Here is a 25,179-nt window from a genome sequence, read left to right on the forward strand (position 1 = left end):
GAAAAATAAATGCTGGTTAGGAGAGACAATTTTACAGTCTGGTCCATTCCATCTCTCAAATCCTATTTCACCTCTTTCCACAACAAAAGTGAATTTACATTTCTCATGCATCATTCTAGGAATGGTCCCAACACAAGGATACAGAAGCCTGTCTCCGACAATGATGTTAATAGGAATATGTTTTGGGTGTTCACGTTGAACCTGGTTAATTTACTTTTACAGAAGATAAATGAGGTGTAGTTTATATTTTTCAGAAATATGTCACCACAACATGTGCATTAATTCATTAAAATTATATGTATTATTACCAGGTTAGAAATGAAAATGTGTCAGTCTTTACAGTAAAACCAAAAAAAGAAATACAAGAGCGTGGGTAGGCTACCAGAGTAAGTTTGGGGAGAAATAGTGGAAAAGGAAATTGAAGCAAACAAGGGCCATGGGTGTTGCGCAAAATTAGGCATTTAGATTGTTCACACCGGTTGCCCCAAAACCCTAGCTATGCTTAAAATTCTTCCTCTGTCTTTGCACATCCTTAAGTGATCAAAACCGATTCTGTGTGTGAGAGAAAAAAAACAGAAACATCAGCACCTACAGCCTTGACACATTACGGAAATAGTTGACACAGTGTTAACTCCCAACCCTGGTCCTGGAGAGCCAGGTTGTAGACTTTTGTTCTAACATTTAGATATTGATTCAGTTGGTTTATAGGTCTGAAACAGAAACTTGGCACCCTGTGGGGTCTCTATAGGACCAGGGTTGGTCACTCCTTTGCAATAGCCTACCTTCCCTTCCTCTTGGGACACACTCTCCTCCACACCGTTCTCCATACCGCACAGCTTAGCGCTGGGCTGCCCCAGATGTACAACGCTGGTGTGACCAATGCGTTAAATCTCGCCAAGATGGCAAACAGATTTGTTGCCTCATTCCTAAACTTCAGACCATGGTAAGTTAGCTGCCGCACTATGATATTGACAAAGGAGGGAGCCCATAACGCTAAGAAGCATATGACCACAAACACTATGATGCGCAGAGACTCTTTCTTGTTATCTCTCTCAGTGCTGGGTGCCTCTCGCCCTAGCTGGTTTCTGGCTATGATGTACAACTTGATGGTCATCAATACCTTGGTAAGAACTATTATTTGCAAAGTCATAACGCCGAATGCATTAATCTGCGCAGCTTTTGAGATGGGAACCATGTTTTGCACCATTAATATGGAATAGGTGTAAATCCAACAAAACGCACAAATTCCAATGACAAACGAACGCGACATGAAGCGATTGTATAAAAAGGGGTGGCACACTGCAAAGTACCTGTCAAATTGCGCAAACAAAAATGTGAGCACATTCACCCCTAGGAATGAAGGCAAAATGTAAAACGTTCCATTCCTGGATGGGTAGCCTTCTTGAACGTCGAAGAGACCGAGGTAATAAATGGAAAAACCAGTCAGTGTGTCACTGATGCTGGTGTTCAACATGAATATGAACCGGTTCTGTATTCGCAGAGATCTCGTGCTAAAGATAGCGATCACTACCGAGCCAGCGATGAGAATAGCACTTGTAGCGAACAGAATGTGGAAAATAAAGATAAGAACGTCCTTGGGGCTGTCGAAGTCAACCCACAGTAGAATGGTCGCGTTTGAGAGCATCGTGACGTTCTGTCAGATGGTGAGCAATGAATCAGTATTTATAGCCGAACCACCATGTCTAATGAATGCACATCTCTCCTGAGGGTCAGCACATTGTCACCAGAGTAAATATGGTTACAGGCATACAATTAGCATTGTTATGCAAGGTCAGGGGTAGTTTGTTCAGGGGAGGCAGGGTAGCCAAGTGGTTAGAGTGTTGGACTAGTAACCAGAAGGTTACAAGTTCAAACCCCCGAGCTGCCAAGCTACAAATCTGGCGTTCTGCCCCTGAACAAGCAGTTAACCTGCTGTTCCTTGGCTGTCATTAAAAATACAAATTTGTTCTTAACTGACTTGCCTGGTTAAATAAAGGTAAGAAATAAAAATTGGGCCTGAGATGGGAACATGGAAAGTTTAACCACTATATGATTTGTATTGGGTGAAAAACAATGCCTTGTCGTATTTAGATTACAAAATGCATAAAGGACAATGCCATGTCAAGGAATTCATGTTTGCCAAATCCCAATGCTCTTTATTATCCGAGGTGAGGGGTAGAAGGAGCCTAATTCCCTCTCTTACTTATTGCTAACTATCCACATATTGGGCCTTGCTAGGGAAAGAAGAACCCACACATTAGTTTGAGTTAATTATACCTTTAATCAGTAGGCTATAGCCCTAATGGTAACCTATCAACCTGATTCATCCCTCCATAGACTGTCTTGAATGATGTCACACTGCCAAATGTCTTGTAATATAATTATATTGTGCACTGAATGAAATTAGTTGTTATGGACCTTTTCTCAAATTGATTAGCTTAATAACTTTTTTGGGATAGGATGCAGCATTTTCATTTTTGGATGAATAGCGTGCCCAGAGTGAACTGTCTCCTACTCTGTCCTAGATGCTAATATATGCATATTGTTATTAGTATTGGATAGAACACATTCTGAAGTTACTACAACTGTTTGAATGATGTCTGTGAGTATAACAGAATTCATATGGCAGGCAAAAACCTGAGAAAAAATCAGGAAGTGGGAAATCTGAGGTTTGCAGTTTTTTAACTCAGTCCATGTTGAAGATACAGTGGGATATTGGTCATCTTACACTTCCTAAGGCTTCCACGAGATGTCAACAGTCTTTTGAACGTTGTTTCAGGCTTCTACTGTGAAGGCTGGCTGAATGAGAGGGGAATGAGTCAGAGGTCTGCCATCAGAATGGGAGTGCATTCTGATGAAGATCATCAAAGGTGAGTGAAAATTTAGAATGCTATTTCTGACTAATGTTGACTACACAACATGGTGGATATTCCTTTGGCTGGTTTGGGCTCTGAGCGCTGTACTCAGAATATTGCATGGTATGCTTTTTCCGTAAAGTTTTTTTGTAATCTGACACAGCGGTTGCATTAAGGAGAAGTTTTCTAAAGTTCCATGTATAATAGTTATATCTATCAGTGTTTATGATGAGTATTTCTGTGAATTGATGTGGCTCTCTGCAAATCACTGCATGTTTTGGAACAATTGAACATAACATGCCTATGAAAAATGAGATTTTTTGATATAAATATGCACTTTATCGAACAAAACATATATGTATTGTGTAACATGAAGGCCTATGAGTGTCATCTGATGAAGATCATCAAAGGTTAGTGATTAATTGTATCTATATTTCTGCTTTTTGTGACTCCACTTTGGAAATGGCTGTGTTTTTCTGTGACTTGGTGGTGATCCAACATAATTGTTTGTGGAGCTTTCGCTGTAAAGTCTTTTTGAAATCAGACACTGTGGCTGGATTAACGAGAATATTATCTTTAAAATGGTGCCTTAGACTTGTATGTTTGGGAAATTTGATTTATGAGATTTCTGTTGGCGCCCTGCAATTTCACTGTCCGTTTGGCGAGGTGTTCCACTAGCGGAACGGAACCCCGTTCCCAGACAGGTTAATGTACAAAAAAATATGCTAGGGAATTTTGAAGTCATCCCAAACTCTTGAACGGTAGTGTATATAAAAACAAATTGTTCTCCCCACTTCTAAAACCAAAGCTGCACCCCTGGTGTGCAGCATATTGTTTTTAAACATGTGCATGTTTTTACTCTCTGACAAAACAATAGCTGATTCAAAGGGGGTGTGGCAGATTTCAAAACTCTCTCCGTGAAGGACTCCGGTAGAATACATGACTATCCTTGATGAGAGGTGGCTATTGAGGAGGGGAGGACACTTCTGTTTGCCTACTAACGAATCGACACTCTTCGACCACTCACTCAAACTTCGGTTTCCGGGTCACGGAGGAGAGAGGACGGAGGATAGACTTTTGCTCATGGAATCTGTAATGGCTCATGATAATAAGATGTATCTCTGTACTTGCCACTGAAAGTGTTGAGCATCTGACTAAGGCCCTGGGGCCTTATTCATAAAAAAAATCTTAGATTTATAGTTGAACTTAGTCGTAAGATCATTTCCGACGGTGTGCTTACGTTCGATGCATAAAAGATACTGAGCATGAAAAACCTTGCTTACGCAGGTACATCATCTCAAATTAACTTATAATTGACAGCACCTCAACGTGCCTTACATCAGTAGATACATGAAGGGAACATTTTGACATTTGCCATATCATACCTTAAGGGAACATTTTGACATTTGCCATATGATTAGTGAGAAAGTCCACATTGCAAATGTACGGTCCTTTACTAGACGTCCGAAAACGTTTGTAAAATTTGTGGACGGCGTTGGGCCGTGCGGCAGGGCCGGATCTTCCAGGAAGTCATCCAACGAACTCTCTCGGACATTTGGTTTCCGTTTGATAAAATAATCAAATTTTGGTAATTTTTCCGCTGTCCTGGGAAATCCCACAAGAGGGCGAATGGAATCATATTGCAAATGTACAAAACATCACGAATCACGACGTGGCCTTATCTCCAAAATGGAAAATATTTTGAAGCCGAAACTTGGTGAGCATAGGATTGGCATAATGGGCAGTTGGTTCCGAACAAGATGGCGTCTAGGCCTCAACGATTTTTGAGTTATGGCCATTTGTCTGGGATTGAAGGTCCAAACTGAAAATAGACCAATAATTTTCCGCTTCACGTCAAAGTAAAGGAACCTACAGTGTCAAAAAAAAGAACCAGTCTGTCGTCATTTCAGAGAAATCGTACAATGTCACATTTGTGATATTCAAAAATAGTAATAGTAAAACAGTTACAGATCCAGTTGCAGCGTGTTCATACAAATCTTTTAAAAGTGTGCCTTGGAGCTCTGTGAGATTTCAGTGATTTTCTGTGATTTCTGAAATAACACACACTCACTAAACCTTCTGTCAATAAGTCAGTTCTTAAAGTAAAGACTTAAAACTCAATATTCTATAATTGCCTAGCCTAAGGAGGATATGTGTTCACTTTCAGCTTCCTGTGTAAACCGGAAGTGCCTTAAAATGGTGTCATAGGTGCAGTTTCGAAGGGTTAAAAATGTCAGATCTTTTCAAAAATTAATGTGTGATTAGGCAACCCTCATGAACTGCAAGTCAGTAATTTCTCCCAACAGATGTCAAAGAAAAGCTCTCTCTCTCACACACACACACACACACACACACACACACACACACACACACACACACACACACACACACACACACACACACACACACACACACACACACACACACACACACACACACACACACACACACACACACACACACACACACACACACACACACACACACACACACACACACACACACACACACACACACACATACACAGCAAGGATGGAGTGACAAAGTGTGGTGGTTAAAGACACACAGAGCCTGCAATGGCATTTCCATATTCTCAAGGCTGTGCCGAGTTCAACTAGATGCCCCGCTTGACCGTAACTCGCTCTGAGTGCAGCAACAGTGAAAAAGTATGCCCAAAATGAAGCCTGGCCCTATATGTCATTTGCTTTTGGGTGACAGTGAGAGAACCGTTAGGGTGAGAAGCCCAATTCGTTCTCAGGAACATCCCTGAGGTCCTCCCGATCCGTGCAAACCTAACCTTGACCGTGTGGCATTAACACCTTAACAGTTAAAAGAAGGTGTTTATATCAAACAGTTTTCAATGACTTCTCTCCCCATATGAATACATTGCCTGCACCCCTAAATTCAACCTGAAGCCTATGTGGGTTATGAATGTCTTATGAACCTGTCTTCAATAACAGTCCATCAGGACACTATGAGGTCTACCTGTGTCGATTCTAAGCTTGCTGAAGCAACCGGAAGTGGTTAAAATCACTTAAAATCACTTAAACGTGTTTTTCCATACCCAACCAGCAGTTTGATAGAAATAGTGCATTCAACCCTGTGTAAATCGGTCAGTTCTTAACGTAAACACTTAAAACTCAGTATTCTGTAAAGGCATACCCCAATCAGGATATGAGTTTACTTATAGCTTCCTGTGCCAACCGAAGTGCCTTATTAAATGGTGTCATAGTGGCTGTTTTGAAGGGTTAAAAAGGTCAGATCTTTTCAAAACCTCATATGAGTGATTAGGAAACCCCCATGAACTGGGTAAAACAAAGCGCCGGAACAGTCCTACGCCATTTCCGGTCACAACTTGCAGACTTGCAGACTTGTTTACGTGTTGCTGGGCGTTTTGTTGCCAACCTTACTTTGCTACCTTACAACTTTACGGTTTTTACTTTTTAATTACCGTTTATAATTTTGTTTTTTCCCTCATCTTTTTCTAGCTAAGTAGCTTCGGCTGTTGGAGGTCCTGACGAACCATGTCCAGATAAAGCGTCCGGAGTGAAAAAGTTGAGGGAAAAAACTAAAATATATAAACTGCAATTAGAAGGCATCATCACTACTTAGTAACATTAACATGATGCCTTCTAATTGCAGTCGCTGTACTCATCATATACAGAAGAACGATCGCCTTACAGCGAGGATAGCTGTGCTACAAGCCCAGCTTCAGACGCAATCGTTAGGCAAGGGTAATTTCAGTGTAGGAAAGGATGAAACAGCATCTGTGCCACCAGTAAGTACAGATAGGAACGTTAGTATAAATCCCCTCTCATGGTCCCCACAGCCGAACAACATTCTCACGGTTTCTGGAAGGAAATGCTGTAGGAATGCTCAACCGGTGTCGCTCATTCAGCCGACAGAAACTTTCAACGGGTTTTCCCCATTAATCAGCGAGTCGGAGTCAGAGTCCGAGCCTTCTCTTGTCTCTACTCCTCCTGTTAAGGGGTCTGAGACGCCAAAGCTTCCCAACATTAGCTCTGACAAGTTGAAAACTCTAGTCATTGGCGACTCCATTACCCGCAGTATTAGACTTAAAACGAATCATCCAGCGATCATACACTGTTTACCAGGGGGCAAGGCTACCGACGTTAAGGCTAATCTGAAGATGGTGCTGGCTAAAGCTAAAACTGGCGAGTGTAGAGAGTATAGAGATATTGTTATCCACATCAGCACCAACGATGTTAGGATGAAACAGTCAGAGATCACCAAGCGCAACATAGCTTCAGCGTGTTAATCAGCTAGAAAGATGTGTCGGCATCGAGTAATTGTCTCTGGACCCCTCCCAGTTAGGGGGAATGATGAGCTCTACAGCAGAGACTCACAACTCAATCGCTGGTTGAAAACTGTTTTCTGCCCCCCCCAAAAGATAGAATTTGTAGATAATTGGCCCTCTTCCTGGGACTCACCCACAAACAGTACCAAGCCTGACCTGCTAAGGAGTGACGGACTCCATCCTAGCTGGAGGGGTGCTCTCATCTTATCTACCAACATAGACAGGGCTCTAACTCCTCTAGCTCCACAGTGAAATAGGGTGCAGACCAGGCAGCAGGCTGTTAGCCAGCCTGCCAGCATAGTGGAGTCTGCCACTAGCAGAGTCAGAGCTTCTAGTCATGAAATCGATGCAGCCTACTCAATCACTTTTTGTAGCTACTGTTTACAGGCCTCCTGGGCCATACACAGCGTTCCTCATTGAGTTCCCTGAATTCCTATCGGACCTTGTAGTCATAGCAGATAATATTCTAATCTTTGGTGACTTTAATATTCACATGGAAAAGTCCACAGACCCACTCCAAAAGGCTTTCAGAGCCATCATCGACTCAGTGGGTTTGTCCAACATGTCTCTAGACCCACTCACGGTCACAGTCATACTCTGGACCTAGTTTTGTCCCATGGAAAAAATGTTGTGGATCTTAATGTTTTACCTCATAATACTGGACTATCGGACCACCATTTTATTAAGTTAGCAATTGCAACAAATAATCTGCTCAGACCCCAACCAAGGAACATCATAAGTTGTGCTATATATTCACAGACAACACAAAGATTCCTTGATGTCCTTCCAGATTCCCTCTGTCTACCCAAGGACAAAAATCAGTTTACCACCTAACTGAGGAACACAATTTAACCTTGCGCAATACCCTAGATGCAGTTGCACCCCTAAAAACTAAAAACATTTCTCATAAGAAACTAGCTCCCTTAGTACACAGAAAATATCCGAGCTCTGAAGCAAGCTTCCAGAAAATTGGAACGGAAATGGCGCCACACCAAACTGGAAGTCTTCCGACTAGCTTGGAAAGACAGTACTGTGCAGTACCGAAGAACCCTTGCTGCTGCTCGATCATCCTATTTTTCCAACTTAATTGAGGAAAATAAGAACAATCCGACATTCCTTTTTGATACTTTCGCAAAGCTAACTAATAAGCAGCATTCCCCAAGAGAGGACGGCTTTCACTTCAGCAGTGATAAATTCATGAACTTCTTTGAGGAAAAGATCAGGATTATTAGAAAGCAAATTCCTCTTTAAAGACTCCTCTTTAAATCTGCGTATTCCTTCAAAGCTCAGTTGTCCTGAGTCTGCACAACTCTGCCAGGACCTAGGATCAAGAGAGACGCTCAAGTGTTTTAGTACTATATCTCTTGACACAATGATGAAAATAATCATGGCCTCTAAACCTTCAAGCTGCATACTGGACCCTATTCCAATTAAACTACTGAAAGAGCTGCTTCCTGTGCTTGGCCCTCCTATGTTGAACATAATAAATGGATGTGTGCCGAACTCACTAAAAGTGGCAGTAATAAAGCCTCTCTTGAAAAATCCAAACCTTGACCCAGAAAATATAAAAAACTAATCGGCCTATATCGAATCTTCCATTCCTCTCAAAAGTTTTAGAAAAGGCTGTTGCGCAGCAACTCACTCTCTTCCTGAAGACAAACAATGTATATGAAATGCTTCAGTCTGGTTTTAGACCCCATCATAGCACTGGGACTGCACTTGTTAAGGTGGTAAATGACCTTTTAATGATATCAGACCGAGGCTCTGCATCTGTCCTCGTGCTCCTGGACCTTAGTGTTGCTTTTGATACCATCGATCACCACATTCTTTTGGAGAGATTGGAAACCCAAATTGGTCTACACGGACAAGTTCTGGCCTGGTTTAGATCTTATCTGTCGGAAAGATATCATTTTGTCTCTGTGAATGGTTTGTCCTCTGACAAATCAACTGTAAATTTCGCTGTTCCTCAAGGTTCCGTTTTAGGACCACTATTGTTTTCACTATATATTTTACCTCTTGGGGATGTCATTCGAAAAAATAATGTTAACTTTCACTGCTATTACTGGATGACACACTGCTGTACATTTCAATGAAACATGGTGAAGCCCCAAAATTGCCCTTGCTAGAAGCATGTGTTTCAGACATAAGGATGGCTGCAAACTTTCTACTATTAAACTCGGACAAAACAGAGATGTTTGTTCTAGGTCCCAGGAAACAAAGAGATCTTCTGTTGAATCTGACAATTCTCGCTTTTGTAGAACATATCACGACCATTTCAAGGACAGCTTTTTTCCATCTACGTAACATTGCAAAAATCTGAAACTTTCTGTTCAAAAATGATTCAGAAAAATTAATCCATACTTTTGTCACTTCTAGGTTTGACTACTGCAATGCTCTACTTTCCGCCTACCCGGATAAAGCACCAAATTAACTTCAGTTGGTGCTAAATACGGCTGCTAGAATCCTGACTAGAACCAAAAAATGTGATCATATTACTCCAGTGCTAGCCTCCCTACACTGGCTTCCTGTCAAGGCAAGGGCTGATTTCAAGGTTTTACTGCTAACCTACCAAGCATTACATGGGCTTGCTCCTACCTATCTCTCTGATTTGGTCCTGCCGTACATACCTACATGTACGCTACGGTCACAAGACGCAAGCCTCCTAAAGCCTGTTAGGGATCTTGAGTCCCATTTGGGAACTTTCCCTCCTACGTTCAACTGGAATGTGGCGCATGGAACGCAAAATATATTCTTAAAAATATTTAACCTCCACACATTAACAAGTCCAATAGCTCAAATGAAAGATAAACACCTTGTTTATCTACCCAGCGAGTCAGATTTCTAAAATGTTTTACGCCGAAAACATAGCACATATTTATGTCAAACCACCACCGAAGACACAGCTAATTTGCATAGCCAAGTTGAACAAAATATGCAATCAACAAACGCAGGATTAAAAGAAAAATAATTCACTAACCTTTTGAAATCTTCATCAGATGACAGTAATATAACATGCTACACAGTACATTTATGTTTTTTTCAATAATATGCTATATATATCCATAAATCTCTGTTTACAATGACGCATTGTTCAAAAAATGCTACTCAAATGTCCTGAGAAATGACGATAGCTCCGGCAGATAACAAGCAATACACATCATAAACTTTAACTAAATATGCATGTTCTACATATATATAGAAAGATACACTTCTTCTAAATGCAATCGCTGTGTTACATTTATTTTTAACGTTACAGAATTCGTTCACTAGGCTATAATATGAGTCGGGGCTCAGAAACCCAAATTTAACACATAAATATTCCCTTACCTTTGCTGTTCTTCCAGCAGAAGACCTGGAAGGAATTATACTTACCAAAAACAGCATTTAGTTTTGAAGTCTGTGTCTTTCGGTTACCAAACACGACATATTTTGGTTGAAATGCAGCCAAAAGTCAAGTGGATGCGCACCAAAACGTCGAAATTACATATTATATGTCGACTAAACTTGTCAAACTATGTTCATAATCAAGCTTTAGCATGTTATAAAGGTGCACAACAATCCTGAGGATGAACAGAAACACAAGCATCGTTTAATCAATCTTGGAAGAGAGAGATCACCGGAGGAGAGCGCGCATGAATGTGACCTTTTTTTTCGCGTGACCGAAAGGTTTCGGGCCGCCAAAACTCTCGTGAGCGCGCGATTCTCACAATGAGAAGCCCCATTGAACGCAGACATCGCGCTGAAGACATAGAAACTGTTCCCAGGTCTGTAGAGGTGCTTGGGAAGGGTGGGGGCGATGACGTCAAAGTTGGGCCAACTTTTATGATGACAAGAGAGAGTTTGGGAGAATGACTGCCCTGAGAGTTCTGCTTTACATACAGACATAATTTAAACGGTTTTAGAAACTTTAGAGTGTTTTCTATTCAATAATATTTTTTATATGCATATATTAGCAATTTTTGACAGATTTTTTTTCTGTTTAATATGGGCACGCAATTACTCCAAAGGGGGCAGCAGACAGCCCTATCTTCTAATTGTCCCTAGAATTTCTTCAGAGGGTCATATGATTGAGTGTAGTCTGGCCCAGGAGTGGGAAGGTGAACGGAAAGGCTCTGGAGCAACGAACCGCCCTTGCTGTCTCTGCCTGGCCCGTTCCCCTCTTTCCACTGCGATTCTCTGCCTCTAACCCTATTACAGGGGCTGAGTCACTGGCTTCCCAGGGCTCTTTCATACCGTCCCTAGGAGGGGTGCGTCACTTGAGTGGGTTGTCACTGATGTGAACTTCCTGTCTGGGTTGCCCCCCCTTGGGTTGTGCCGTGGCGGAAATCTTTGTGGGCTATACTCGGCCTTGTCTCAGGATGGTAGGTTGGTGGTTGAAGATATCCCATTAGTGGTGTGGGGGCTGTGCTTTGGCAAGGTGGGTGGGGTTATATCCTTCCTGTTTGGCCCTGTCCGGGGATGTCCTCGGGTGGGGTCACAGTGTCTTCTGACCCCTCCTGTCTCAGCCTCCAGTATTTATGCTGCAGTAGTTTATGTGTCGGGGGCTAGGGTCAGTTTGTTATATCTGGAGTACTTCTCCTGTCCTATTCGGTGTCCTGTGTGAATTTAAGTGTGCTCTCTCTAATTCTCTCTTTCTCTCTTTTTTTCTCTCTCTCGGAGGACCTGGGCCCTAGGACCATGCTTCAGGACTACCTGACATGATGACTCCTTGCTGTCCCCAGTCCACCTGGCCGTGCTGCTGCTCCAGTTTCAACTGTTCTGCCTTATTATTATTTGACCATGCTGGTCATTTATGAACATTTGAACATATTGGCCATGTTCTGTTATAATCACCACCCGGCACAGCCAAAAGAGGACTGGCCACCCCACATAGCCTGGTTCCTCTCTAGGTTTCTTCCTAGGTTTTGGCCTTTCTAGGGAGTTTTTCCTAGCCACCGTGCTTCTACACCTGCATTGCTTGCTGTTTGGGGTTTTAGGCTGGGTTTCTGTACAGCACTTTGAGATATCAGCTGATGTACGAAGGGCTATATAAGTACATTGATTTGATTTGATTTAAATCAGTCATTTCTCATCCCAAAAAATCACACACACACACAGCTAGGACACAGGGACACCGTGTGCTGTGTAGAGACAGACAGTGCTTGCAATTGTTACCTTTGTTCTAGCTAAAGAAGAACCATCAGACCTAGAGTTCCGAAACTTTAGAAACCTGTTCTAGACCTCAGGTCAATAGTGCGTGTTTCTCAGACCGAGAAAAAGCCTTGTACATTTGCAATGACTTCAATTCATTTTGACCATTACGAAAATGACGACATTTAGAAAAGTCTCAGAGACGCACGACTAGGTGCACTGAAACCGGCTCGGCCCATAGAGACGTACCACAACGTTTCTGTCCGATAGCTCATTCAAGGACCCCATAGCAAGGCATGGAAAAAAGTGGATTGTCAGCACCAATTAGGGTTTTGCTCGCGCACCGAAGGACCTATTGAGCCGAAACTCGGGATTCGGGGTCGCCTCACATAGGCCTACACATAATGTCCGAACTGGACCAGCAGCTAGAACATAACTATGAGTTTTACGTTTTTATTATGTTTTAAACAGAAGGCGCTGTGAATTATGGGCCTGCTTTGACATATTTGATAGTTGGCTTCTAAATGAGTTGGAAAAAGTGGGTTTGCTGTCAATTGATATCAGTTTGGTGTCAGAATGACATCTAATTGACTGACATCTAGTTGACTTTTGACTGACTTTCTAGTTGACTTTTGTACATTTGCAATATGTTTAAACGGAGAGGGACCATCACCAAAATGACATTCTGAAATCAATACAAAAAATGTCATCACCATAGTCTCCAGACTGTGCCGAGTTCAACGAGACGCCCCGCTTGACTGTTGCTCGCTCTGAGTGCAGCGACCTTGAAAAAACGAAGGCCCAAAATGAAGCCTGGCCCTCAATGTAATTTGCTTTTGGGTGACAGTGAGAGAACCGTTAGGGTGAGAAGCACGATTCGAACTCAGGTACGTTCCTAAGGTCCTCCCGATCTGTGCAAGCCTAACCTTGACCGTGTGGCATTAACCCTTTACAGTTAAAAGAAGGTGTTTACTTCAAACAGTTTGCATTGACTTCTCTCCCCATAGGAAAACATTGCCTGCACCTCTAAATTCAACCTGAAGCCTATGTGGGTTATGAATGCCTTATGAACCTGTATTCTATGACAGTCCATCAGACCACTGTGAGGTCTACCTGTGTCAATTCTAAGCTTCCTGAAGCAACCGGAAGTGGTGAAAATCACCCTAAAAGTGTTTTGAAACATATAACCTGTCATTATGAAAATCACTGTATTCAAACCTGTGTAGATCAGTCAATTCTTAACTTAAAGACTTAAAACTCAGGATTCTGTAAGTGGCTATCTCAATCAAGACATGTCTTTACTTATAGCTTCCTGTGCCAACCGGAAGTGCCTTTAATTGGGTCACACTGTCTGTTTTGAAGGGTTAAAAAAGTCACATCTTTTTAAAACTTCAAATGTGTGACTCAGTAACCCTCCTGAACTGTAAATCAGTCATTTCTCCCAACAGATGTCAAAGAAAAGCTCTCACACACACACAGCAAGGATGGAGTGAAAAAGTGCGGTGCTTAAAGACACAGAGAGCAGGCAATGACATTACCATAATCTCTAGGCCGTGCCGAGTTCAACGAGATATCCCGCTTGACCGTAGCTCGCTCGGTCTGAGAGCAGCGAGCATTAGAAAAGTAGGCCCAAAATGAACCTGCACCACAACGTCATTTGATTTTGGGTGACAGCGGCGGAACCGTTAGGTTTAGAAGGACAATTCAACCACAGGAATGTTCCTAAGGTCCTCCCGATCTGTGCAAGCCTGACCGTGTGGCATTAACCCTTAACAGTAAAACAGGGTTTTTTGATCTCACCGATTACAATGACATCTCTCCCCATAGGAATACATTAACTGCTCCCCTAAATTCAACCTGAAGCCTATGTGGGTTAAAAATGCCTTATGAACTTGTCTTCAATGCCAATCCATCAGGCCACTATGAGGTCTACCTGTGTCGATTCTAAGCTTCCTGGAGCAACCGGAAGTGGTTAAATTCACCCAAAAGTTATTTTGATGTACACAACCGCATATGTGAAAATGACTGCATTCAACCCTGTGTAGATCAGTCAATTCTTAACTTAAAGACTTAAAACTCAGGATTCGGTAAGAGGCTACCCCAGTCAAGACATGTTTTTACCTATAGCTTCCTGTGCCAACCGGAAGTGCCTTTAATTGGGTCACACTGTCTGTTTTGAAGGGTTAGAAAAGTCACATCTCTCCAAAACTTCATATGTGTGACAAGGTAACCCTCTTGAACTGTAAATTAGTAATTTCTCCCAACAGATCTCAAAGAAAAGCTCACTCATACACACACAGGAAGGATGGAGTTACAAGGTGCAGTGCTTAAAGACACAGAGAGCAGGCGATAGCATTACCATAATCCCTAGGCCGTGCCGAGTTCAACGAGATATCCCGCTTGACCGTAGCTCGCTCGGTCTAAGCGCAGCGACCATTAGAATAGTAGGCCCAAAATGAGGCCTGCTCCACAATGTCATTTGCTTTTGGGTGACAGTGAGAGAACCGTTAGGGTGAGAAGCACAAATCGACCTCAGGTACGTTCCTAAGGACCTCCCGATCTGTGCAAGACTAACCTTGACCGTGTGGCATTAAAAGAAGGTGTTTACTTCAAAGAGTTTGCATTGACTTCTCTCCCCATAGGAATACATTGACTGCACCCCTAAATTCAGCCTATATGGGTTAGGAATGCCGTATGAACCTGTCTTCAGTAACAATCCATCAGGCCACTATGAGGTCTACCTGTGTTGATTCTTAGCTTCCTGGACCAACCGGAAGTGGTTAAAATCGCCCTAAAAGTGTATATCCATACCCTGCGTGCAGTTTGATAGACATAGTGCATTCAACCCTGTGTAAATCAGTCTGTTCTTAACGTAAGGATTATGTAAAAGCATACCCCGATGAGGATATGTGTTGACTTATAGCTTCCTGTGCCAACCGGAAGTGCCATAATTGGTGTCTCAGTGGCTGTTTCGAGGGGTTAAAAAATTCAGATCTTTCCAAAACTTCATATGTGTGATTAGGCAACCCCCATGAACTGTAAATCAGTCATTTTTCCCATACAGTTTCAAAGGAAAACTAAATCACACACACACACAGCTTGGAAGGAGGGACACATTGGGGTGTGCAGAGACATACACTGCCTGCATTAGTTAACCTTGTTGGAACTTTAAAAGAACCGTCAGACCTAGAGTTCCGAAACTTTAGAATCCTGTTCTAGGCCTCAGGTCGATAGTGCGTGGTGAGTTACGTGGCTCTAGAAGGTTCTCGGACCGAGAAACAGCCTCGTACCATTGCAATGACTTCAATTCATTTTTTGCATCACGAAAATGATGACATTTAGAAATGTCCCAGAATCGCAAGACTAGGTGCATTGCGACCGTCTCGGCCCATAGAGACGGAACCCAACGTTTCTGTCCGATAGCTCATTCAAGGACCCCGTAGCAAGTCATGGAAAAAAGTGGATTTTCAGCACAAATTAGGGTTTTGCTCGGACACCAAAACCTATCGAGCCGAAAATTGGGATTCGGGGTCGCCTCAGCTAGGCCTACACATGACATCTGAACTGGACCGGCAGCTGGAATGTAACTACGCGTTTTACGTTTTTATTATGGTTTGAATAGAATGCGTTGTGAATTTTGGGCCATCTCTGTAGTATGTGATTGTTGGCTACTAAACGAGTTGGAAAAAGTGGGTTTGGTGTCAATTTGTATCAGTTTGGTGTCAGAATGATATCTAATTGACTGATGGACGGTGACTTGCAGGTGACTCTTTCCATTTGCAATATGTTTAAACAATGAGGTACCATCACCAAAGTGACATTCTGAAATCAACCCTAATGAGCGATGGAGAGGGACCAAATGCACGTGCATTTGCAAAGTCAATTTTGCAATTCTGCATGATTTTTGAGCATGTCAAATTTCTTATGTTACTTGGCCAAAGAAAAAGCGACTTTTGACTTTGACTTTTGACTTCCTATGAAATCATATTGCAAATGGACAAACCATATGCCTTATGCACAAGTAAAAAAAAAGAAAAAGTTATGATAATAAAATTGGAGAAAAGTATTTTCATACAGTTCTTACACATGTGTAATTGACAAAAAATCGAAAGAATTTCGAAAAACGGTCCAGAAAGCACTTTTTTAAGGGGTGATAGGTTGTTTCTTTTAAATTCACTTTTTCAAAATGTTGCTTTTGGATGTTGACTTGGGTTGCATTTGCAATATGAAAAACCACGGTGGAGCGCGCTCGCCACCTGTTGGATTTTCAAAGTGTTACACCTGGCATTTATTTGCCATATGGCATTTGCAGTCAACTTTACACGAATCAACGCCACATTGGGTGGTATTGGACACCGTGTATATGGTTTGTCCAATGCCAATGACTTCCCATTCATTTTTGTCCATTTCAGTGGGGTATTCCCTTACATATACTGTATTCTGTACCAACTTCTGCCATACAATTGTATTACTAAAGGAGAATCCTAATTCTTATAAACTTCTCTAGGGTAGCATTCGGAATTTTGGATGCCTGCCCAATTTAAACAGCCTGCTACTCGGGCCTAGAAGATATGATTTATATATAACTGGTAGATTTGGATAGAATACACTCTAGTTTCAAAAACTGTTAAAATAGTGTCTGTGAGTATAACAGAACTGATTTGGCAGGCGAAAACCTGAGAAGAATCCATTCAGGAAGTTGTTTTTTGTTTTGTTTTGTAGTTTTCTATTCAATGCCATTACAGTATCCACTGATTTAGGACTCAAATTGCATTTCCTATGCCTTCCACAAGATGTCAACAGTCTTTAGAATTTGTTTCAGGCTTGTATTCTGAAAAATGAGGGAGTAAGGTCCGTCTGAATGAGTGGACCCTGACGTGTCACAGAGCTTTTTCATGAACGCGACCAGAGAGAGTGCCTTTCTTGTTTACCTTTTATATTGACAACATTATTGTCTGGTTGAAATATTATATATAATTTAGGCTAAAAACAACCAGAGGCTTGAATATAAACATCGTTTGACATGTTTCTATTAACTTTTCGGATACAATTTGGATTTTTTTGTCTGCCTGTTTTGACTGCTTTTGAGCCTGTGGGTTACTGAAGAAAAAGCACAAAGAAAACGGAGGATTTTGGATATAAGGAGACTTTATTGAACAAAAGGAACATTTATTGAGTAAATGAATGTCTTCTGAGTGCAACCATATGAAGATCATCAAAGGTAAGGGATTAATTGTATCTCGATTTCTGACTTTTGAAACTCTTTACTTGGCTGGTTACTGTTTGTAATGATTTGTCTGCTATGTTCTCAAATAATCGTAAGGTATGCTTTCGCCGTAAAGCATTTTAAAAAATCTGACACCGTGGTTGGATTAACAAGAAGTTAATCTATAAACCTATGTAAAATATGTTTTGTTTTCTGAATTTTTATAATGAGCATTTCTGTATTTGAATTTGGCACTCTGCAATCTCACTGGATGTTGGACAGGTGGGACGCTAGCCTCCCACATACCCTAGGGAGGTTTAACAAAGAGTCTGTGTTTCCTTTCTACTACCAATTTATAAGTTTGATAATTATATAGACCTGTGGGACTCACGGGTGTTGCAGTGGTCTAGGGCACTGTATCGCAGCGCTAGCTGTGCCACCAGACACTCTGGGTTCACGCCCAGGCTCTGTAGCAGCCAGCTGCGACCGGGAGGTCCGTGGGGCGACGCACAATTGGCCTAGTATCGTCCGGGTTAGGGAGGGTTTGGCAGGCAGGGATATCCTTGTCTCATCACGCACTAGCGACTCCTGTGGCATGCCGGGCACAGTGCACGCTAACCAAGGTCGCTAGGTGCACAGTGTTTCCTCCAACACAATGGTGTGGCTGGCTTCCGGGTTGGATGCACTCTGTGTTAAGCAGTGCGGCTTGGTTGGGTTGTGTTTCGGGGGACGCATGGCTTTCGACCTTCGTCTCTCCCAAGCCTGTACGGGAGTTGTAGTGATGAGACAAGATAGTAATTACTAACATGGGGAAACATTTGTAAAAAGAAAAGAAAAAGGGAATTATATAGACCTGTAGAATCTGTTGAAGAAATTGACCAACAAAGGACAGGCTGGCCGACGACCAAATGAGGGTGCAGAACGTCTTCCAGAACCGAGGGCCCCGGTCAGAGACCATGTCGACTGAAGGTCCATGGATCCGGAAGACATGCTGCACCATGGCTGTCTCCTTAGCATAGGGTAGCTTGGTCAGAGAAATTAAGTGGGCAGCTTTGGAAAACCGTTCTACCACCACCAGAAGTGTCGTCGAACAAAACCAGGGTCTGGCGGGAACCTGGGTGGCAGGCCAGCCTGGAAGAGTTGGCCCACTCCAGAACCGTGGAGTGCATCGTCAGGCACAAATGTCCGGTTATCAGGACCCCCCTGGGGTTTAGCTGGGAACGCTGTGCCTCCCAGAACTGTTTCCCTACACCCTGGCTGAGTGCCGTTGCTCGGCACGAGGTGGCAAGGATGGTCTCGGGTTGTAGGGTAATAGCCTTGGGGTTATACAGTGGGGCAAAAAAGTATTTAGTCAGCCACCAATTGTGCAAGTTCTCCCACTTTAAAATATGAGAGAGGCCTGTAATTTTCATCACAGGTACACTTCAACTATGACAGACAGAATGAGAAAAAAAATCCAGAAAATCACATTGTAGGATTTTTAATGAATTTATTTGTAAATTATGGTGGAAAATAAGTATATGGTCACCTACAAACAAGCAAGATTTCTGGCTCTCACAGATCTGTAACTTCTACTTTAAGAGGCTCCTCTGTCCTCCACTCGTTACCTGTATTAATGGCACCTGTTTGAACTTGTTATCAGTATAAAAGACACCTGTCCACAACCTCAAACAGTCACAATCCAAACCCCACTATGGCCAAGACCAAAGAGCTGTCAAAGGACACCAGAAACAAAATTGTAGACCTGCACCAGTGCTGTAACTCCAGATGAAGCGGCAATAGAATTTGGCAAACCCAGGAAACGCTGTAGCTGCACTCTGGACGAAGGCTGGGGCTAATACACCACCGCTCTCACCTTCCCGGGATCCGTCTTGACACTCCCAGTGGAGATGATTTACCCCATTAAGGGGATGGTGGCACGATGGAACTCGCACGTCTCTGTGTTAAAAACAGCTGTTTCTCCAGGAGGCGTTGAAGATCCTATCGGACATGGTCTTAGGGGAAGCAGGAGAAGATGAGGATGTCATCAATTTAAAACAAAGACAAACTGGTTCAACATGTCGCAGAGAACATAATTTACCAGAGCTTGGAATACAGCAGGGGTGGTGGTGAGGCCAAATTGAATGACCAAATACTCGTAGTGGCCGCTGGCTGTGTTGAAGATGGTCTTCCACTCATCCCCCTCCCGTATCTGCATCAGGTGGTAGGCGTTCCGTACATCCAGCTTCGAAAACTTGGTGGCCCCCTGGAGTGGCTCAAAGGCCGAGGAGATGAGAGGTAGTGGTAGCATTTCCTCACTGTTATGTCATTGAGTCCCCGGTAGTTGATGCACAGGGTCTTTGGTCTTCTCCACAAAGAAGAATCCTGCACCATTTGGAGAGGATGAAGGATGTATAAATCCTACAGCTAGGGAGTCCTCAAAGTAGGTGTCCATAGCCTTGGTCTCCGCTCCCGACAACAAATTTAGTCATCCCTGGGCGGAGTGGTGCTAGGGGTTGGTGTGGCGGAAGTCAAATGGCCGGGGCACCTTCCGAGCCCCCAGAAAGACATCCCAGTTGCAGATCGTGCTGACTTCAGTCACAGGGCGTGGCAGAACGGACACCAGCCCATGATGGCACCAGTGGACCAGTTGATGAGGGGATTGCATCACTGGAGCAAGCAGAAACCCAATACCACGGGAATCTAAGGAGACTTGATGAGCAGTAATCGAGTAATCTTGCTGTGATTCCCTGGAACCCGTAGGTTGATGGGAGTGGTACTACGAGTGACCCAGCCTATAGAGCACCCGTCCAGCGCTCTAACATCCATAGGAGTGGTTCAGCTTGGAAGCCAGGGTAGTGTCCAAAAAAACTCTCATCGGCCCCAGAGTCAATGAGGACCTGAAGAGATTAAGACTGGCCTCCCCACAGCAGAATGGCATGAACAGGGGTGCGAGCTAGGGAGACAGGAAAGTTATCCATATGGCCCACCAGAGTACTCCTACCTGGTCTTTTTCAAAGGACAAGAGGACAGAAAATTACGAGAGTCCCGCAATACAGACAACTCTTAGTGTAGATCCTGTATTGCGGTTCCGCTGGCGATGGCCTAGCTCTACCTAGTTGCATAGGCTCGGGAAGCGGTGACTCAGCCATCTTCCGGGACTCTCGGGGAAGGTCAGGAATCCTCGGGTTCTCTCAGCAAATGGTTTGTCAGGGACTTCTCGGGATGACTCGGAGGCAAGGTGGAATCCCTGGTCAAAGTGATGAGGGAATCGAGATCCGTAGGTAAGTCAACATGAAACACTTTCTTGTTCAGGCGTATATTTGGAAACAATTACACTAGGCCTTCCTGTAGGCTATTAATCAGAGAGGTAATTTGATTCTCCCTGTAGTCAAGAGTGAACATGGCCCAATCCCAATGGACACCTAAACCCTATGTCCGATGAGAGGTCTGAGAGGATTTGATTGGTAGAAGCAATATGGAGAACTTCAACATAATTGCAATAAAAATGGCAAGGCAGATGTATTAACATCTTGCATACACCTGTCAAATCTTCTTAGATCTCCATAAGTGCATAGGGTGTAGGTAGTCTATAGGTGCCATTTGGGACTGGGCCCAGCTTCACCTGACGGCCGCTGTCCACATCTCTGTGGTTCTGAACCAGGGATTTGGTCTACCTCTGGGATTTGGTCTACCTCTGTCCATCGTGTTGAATTCACGCTATTGTTGTTATTTGCATTCTTGGGTTTGGTCCACTTGTTTGTTTGTCTTTTCTTTCTCCTCATGACAAAGTCACCACAAAGAGTTCTCACATTTAAGCTGTGATGAGCGCCAGAGTGCACAATACCACGCTGTGGGGGCAGAAAAGTGCATAATAATTGTGATGATGGCCATTGTGCACACTGCATGTTGTAAGGGTCAGTATGCACTATACCAAATGCCAAAGGGAACTCATAACATTGATAAGTAAGGGCCGCCCACAGTGGCCTACACTGTAAAACTTTACTGTAATCTCAACAGTAAAACACTGTATTTTACAGCCTTTCATGCTGTAGATTGCACTGCATTAAAATGCTGAAAAATACTGTTGTTAACTTCTTATGGATCATTAGGATGCTAGCGTCCCACCTCGACAACATCCGGTGAAATTTGAGAGCGCGAAATAAAAATTACAGAAATCGTAATATTAACTGTAATTCGGAAGCTTTCTGTAAAACTGACTGTAACATACTGTATCTATTTACAGTAATAGCCTATGCCTACTGTAGATTAAAATGATCAATTTCAGGCGAGACACATGAAGCTCAGACAATTTTTGTAAATAGCTCCTTGAAGCAGCTGTGAAGTGGAATAATATTTTCATCAGCTGCTGGGTAGGTACCTTGCCTTGTTTATAAGTATATTTAACGCTTGCCAACATTGAATTACTGAATGTTTCCTTAGCTAACCTAGCTAGATAACTGGCTAATGTTTGCTAGCTAGGTAGCTCAAATTGACAGATGCCATTTCGGTCTGCTCTAAATTTCTCGTAAATATCTAGCTTTGCGACCTAGAAAAACATCACCCAGAGAATATTGTGATTATAGGCTGTAGCGCAGCCTCTGAGTGCCATAGAGAATACACTGAGCGCAGTGTAGGGAAAATGTCTTGTTTTCTACCAGTTCAAAAGATTACATATTTTTTTCGGATTGACACCAAAACTATGATGGGCCGTACTCGCAAGCCGCTAAACCTGATGCGAATGACCAGTGCACCATGTTGTATCGAGGTGCCTGTCGACCTAAGGTGCAATGTCACTGGTCAGCTGTAGCCTAACACAGTGTCAAGTAGGATAGCAGCCATCACAAAAATAACTAATATTGGTAGCCATCCAGATGTGATATATTCTACTCAATGGGGAGAGCATAAATGTAAAAAAACTTAGCTCTCATCTGCGCTACATAAATCATTGTTTTGTGGGCCAGGATTGTCTATACAGCCTCTCCCGCTAACTATTTGTTTAATTTAAAAAACATTGTTCCAAAATGTCACAGTATTAGCTAAACCTGTTCATTTTACCAGTAGTACGCAAACACCCAGCTAAAAAGGAAAATGTTGTGACTCTTGCAAAATAATCTGTGATATTGTGTAGGCAATAGCAATGTTTTATTAGTTTGCTAGGGTTCGAAGTAAGTGTAAGCTGTCTAATTTTTATTTGTTCAATGGCTCAATTGATTTCATGAGCTAAATATGGATATATGCTGTAGGTTCGAATCAACCCAAGATGAATCCTGAAAATGAAACAAAGTGCATCATTCAATCAAATGTATTTATAAAGTCCTTTTTACATAAGCCGATGTCACAAAGTGCTGTACAGAAACCCAGCCTAAAACCCCAAACAACAGGTAATGATTTAGAAGCATGGTCTCTAGGAAAAACTCCCTAGAAAGGCAGGAACCTAGAAAGAAAGCTAGAGATGAACCAGCCAAACAAGTGGATATTTGTCATCGAATATTCATAACAGAGGCAATAGCTCATTAAATTGCATTTTTCCCTTGACATCTCAACCCAATTTGTTAGGCTACACAACCATTCCCTTGAATATGAACAATGCATTAATTAGAATCCAAGGGAATTGAGCCCATCCCTGTTAACCAGCCAAAGAGAAGTCTGGTCCCCTCGTGCATCTTTTATATAAACCCAGTGTCCAGTCATAGCTGTGGCATGCCTATCACCTGCAAGTGCTTACAGTGGGCACCTCTCTCTGACTCTTTAGAAGCTCTGCAACGCTCTCTCTTTGCTCCCTCTCTTATCTCTCAATGAGTAACAACAGTGTGGGTCTGTCACCAGTGTTGCCCCTCAATAGTTTTGGGAATGTGCTGATGTTTCTTTTCAGCATAGTGTTGGCAGCCGCAATTACTTTCCTCAACATCTCTGTGTTTCTCTCAATCATGATGAACAAGTCACTGCGCAGCGAGAACCGCTTTATGTACATGCTGAGTACCTCTTTCAGCGACATCTGTTCTGGGGTATCCTATTACTATGTGGGCGTCCTAGACGTGAGGGACAGCTATGACTCCCCCAAAAGAACGTTTTACATCGCTCCCACATTCCTGGGGCTCTCGTACATGGCTATACTGGCAGCACAGTCCGATAGGTATCATGCCGTGACAGCACCTTTTAAATACTCCCAGAGAATGACCCGCAACAGGACGCTGCTTGTCATTCTATTTTACTGGGTTTACGCTTTTGCCATTGTAGCGGTGAACAATCTAGTTTCAATGGGGATCGCAAAACAAGTCACGGGTATTGGTACCTTTGTTGGGAACATTTTCACTGTGATAATTATGATAGGCCTGAATATTAGACTGTTCTTTATAGCTAAATTCCAGTTGGAGAGAGAGCCGCCCTCTGTGGAGAGAGAGAACAAGCGCTCCTCGGTGTACCTAATCATAGTAGTAGCAGTGTTTTTCCTGGCGGCATGGTTACCCATTTTCATCCACATAATTTGCTGTAATTTTATCGGATCAACGTGTTATTCTTTTAGAAACGAAGGAACCGATCCCCTTAGAATTCTTCCACGCTTAAATGCTGTGTTAACCCCACTGTTGTACATCAGAGGCTGTGCCTCACTCAGGGCAACGCTGTTCACCAAGGTTTGGAAACCTTGCTGTAGAAGGAGGTATTAGTCAAGCATTTTGTGCACCTTTCTTATAATCTTCAATTGGAGTCTTTATGCATTTAGGGCACATATCTACCCAAAAGTATTTTATGTTCAGAAAACTCTCCAAAAGTTGATTGTGCAATTAAACATTTTCAGGCCAAGCACCTAAAAGTGTATTTTTTGGTTGACAAGAATGTATCATTTGTCATTAGTTGATATACATGCAAATATGCCTGTCCGCATCCATTTGTTTACATGTAAATGATTATATATCTTATATCTGACTGATATAGCCGAACTGATTTATGCTTCCAAAAAAATGGAAGTTCTATTTTAAAGTGAGCTTACCAAGGTTTCTTGTAGTTGAACATCTCATTCCAAAATCAAGGGCATTAATATGGAGTTGGTCACCCCTTTGATGCTATAACAGCCTCCACTCTTCTGGGAAGGCTTTCCACTAGATGTTGGAACATTGCTGCTGGTACTTCCTTCCGTTCAGCCACAAGAGAATTAGTGAGGTCGGCACGGATGTTGGGCGATTAGGCCTGGCTCGCAGTCGGCGCTCCAATTAATCCTAAAGGTGTTTGATGGAGTTGAAGTCAGGGCTCTGTGCAGGCCAGTCAAGTTCTTCCACACTGATCTTGACAAACCATTTCTTCATGGACCTCGCTTTGTGTATGGGGTATTGTCATGCTGAAACAGGAAAGGACCTTCCCCAAACTGTAACCAAAGTTGTAAGCACAGTATTGTCTAGAATGTCATCGTATGCTGTAGCCTTAAGATTTCCCTTCACTGGAAGTAAGGGGCCTAGTCCGAACCATGGAAAACAGCCCCAGACCATTTTTCCTCCACCAAACTTTAAAATTGGCCCTATGCATTCGGCAGGTAGCGTTCTCCCGGCATCTGCCAAACCCAGATTCATCTGTCGGACTGCTACTCTATAGAACGCGTTTCCATTGCTCCAGAGTCCAATGGCGTTGAGCTTTACACCACTCTAGCTGACGCTTAGGATGACACCTTTCCAGCAATGCGCACGGTGAACTTAGGC

The 25,179-nt window shown here is 42.9% G+C and overlaps 2 protein-coding genes across 2 annotated transcripts; one reads left to right on the forward strand and one right to left on the reverse strand.

The window, feature by feature from the left end:
* Positions 1-778: 778 nt before the first annotated feature.
* LOC135513668 (G-protein coupled receptor 183-like) lies at positions 779-19,799 on the reverse strand. Its single transcript, XM_064936523.1, has 2 exons — positions 19,590-19,799; positions 779-1,654 (listed from the first exon to the last, which is right to left on the reverse strand). Exons 1-2 carry the CDS (start codon positions 19,797-19,799, stop codon positions 779-781), a joined length of 1,086 nt encoding a protein of 361 aa, XP_064792595.1.
* Positions 19,800-23,286: 3,487 nt separating this feature from the next.
* LOC135513669 (adenosine receptor A2a-like) lies at positions 23,287-24,156 on the forward strand. The gene has a single exon (XM_064936524.1). The coding sequence runs from the start codon at positions 23,287-23,289 to the stop codon at positions 24,154-24,156; it is 870 nt and encodes a 289-aa protein (XP_064792596.1).
* The last annotated feature ends 1,023 nt before the right edge of the window (positions 24,157-25,179 follow it).

This window comes from Oncorhynchus masou, chromosome 25 (genome assembly GCF_036934945.1).
Source record: "Oncorhynchus masou masou isolate Uvic2021 chromosome 25, UVic_Omas_1.1, whole genome shotgun sequence".
Taxonomy (NCBI): domain Eukaryota; kingdom Metazoa; phylum Chordata; class Actinopteri; order Salmoniformes; family Salmonidae; genus Oncorhynchus; species Oncorhynchus masou.

Bases quoted from the DNA above. Each gene is read 5' to 3' on its own strand.
- LOC135513668 (XM_064936523.1), bottom strand. From the start codon at position 19,799: ATGCTACCACTACCTCTCATCTCCTCGGCCTTTGAGCCACTCCAGGGG. The intron at 1,655-19,589 runs GTAAATTATGTT...ACCATCTGACAG, and splicing joins CTGCTGTATTCCAAGCTCTG to AACGTCACGATGCTCTCAAA.
- LOC135513669 (XM_064936524.1), top strand. From the start codon at position 23,287: ATGAGTAACAACAGTGTGGGTCTGTCACCAGTGTTGCCCCTCAATAGT.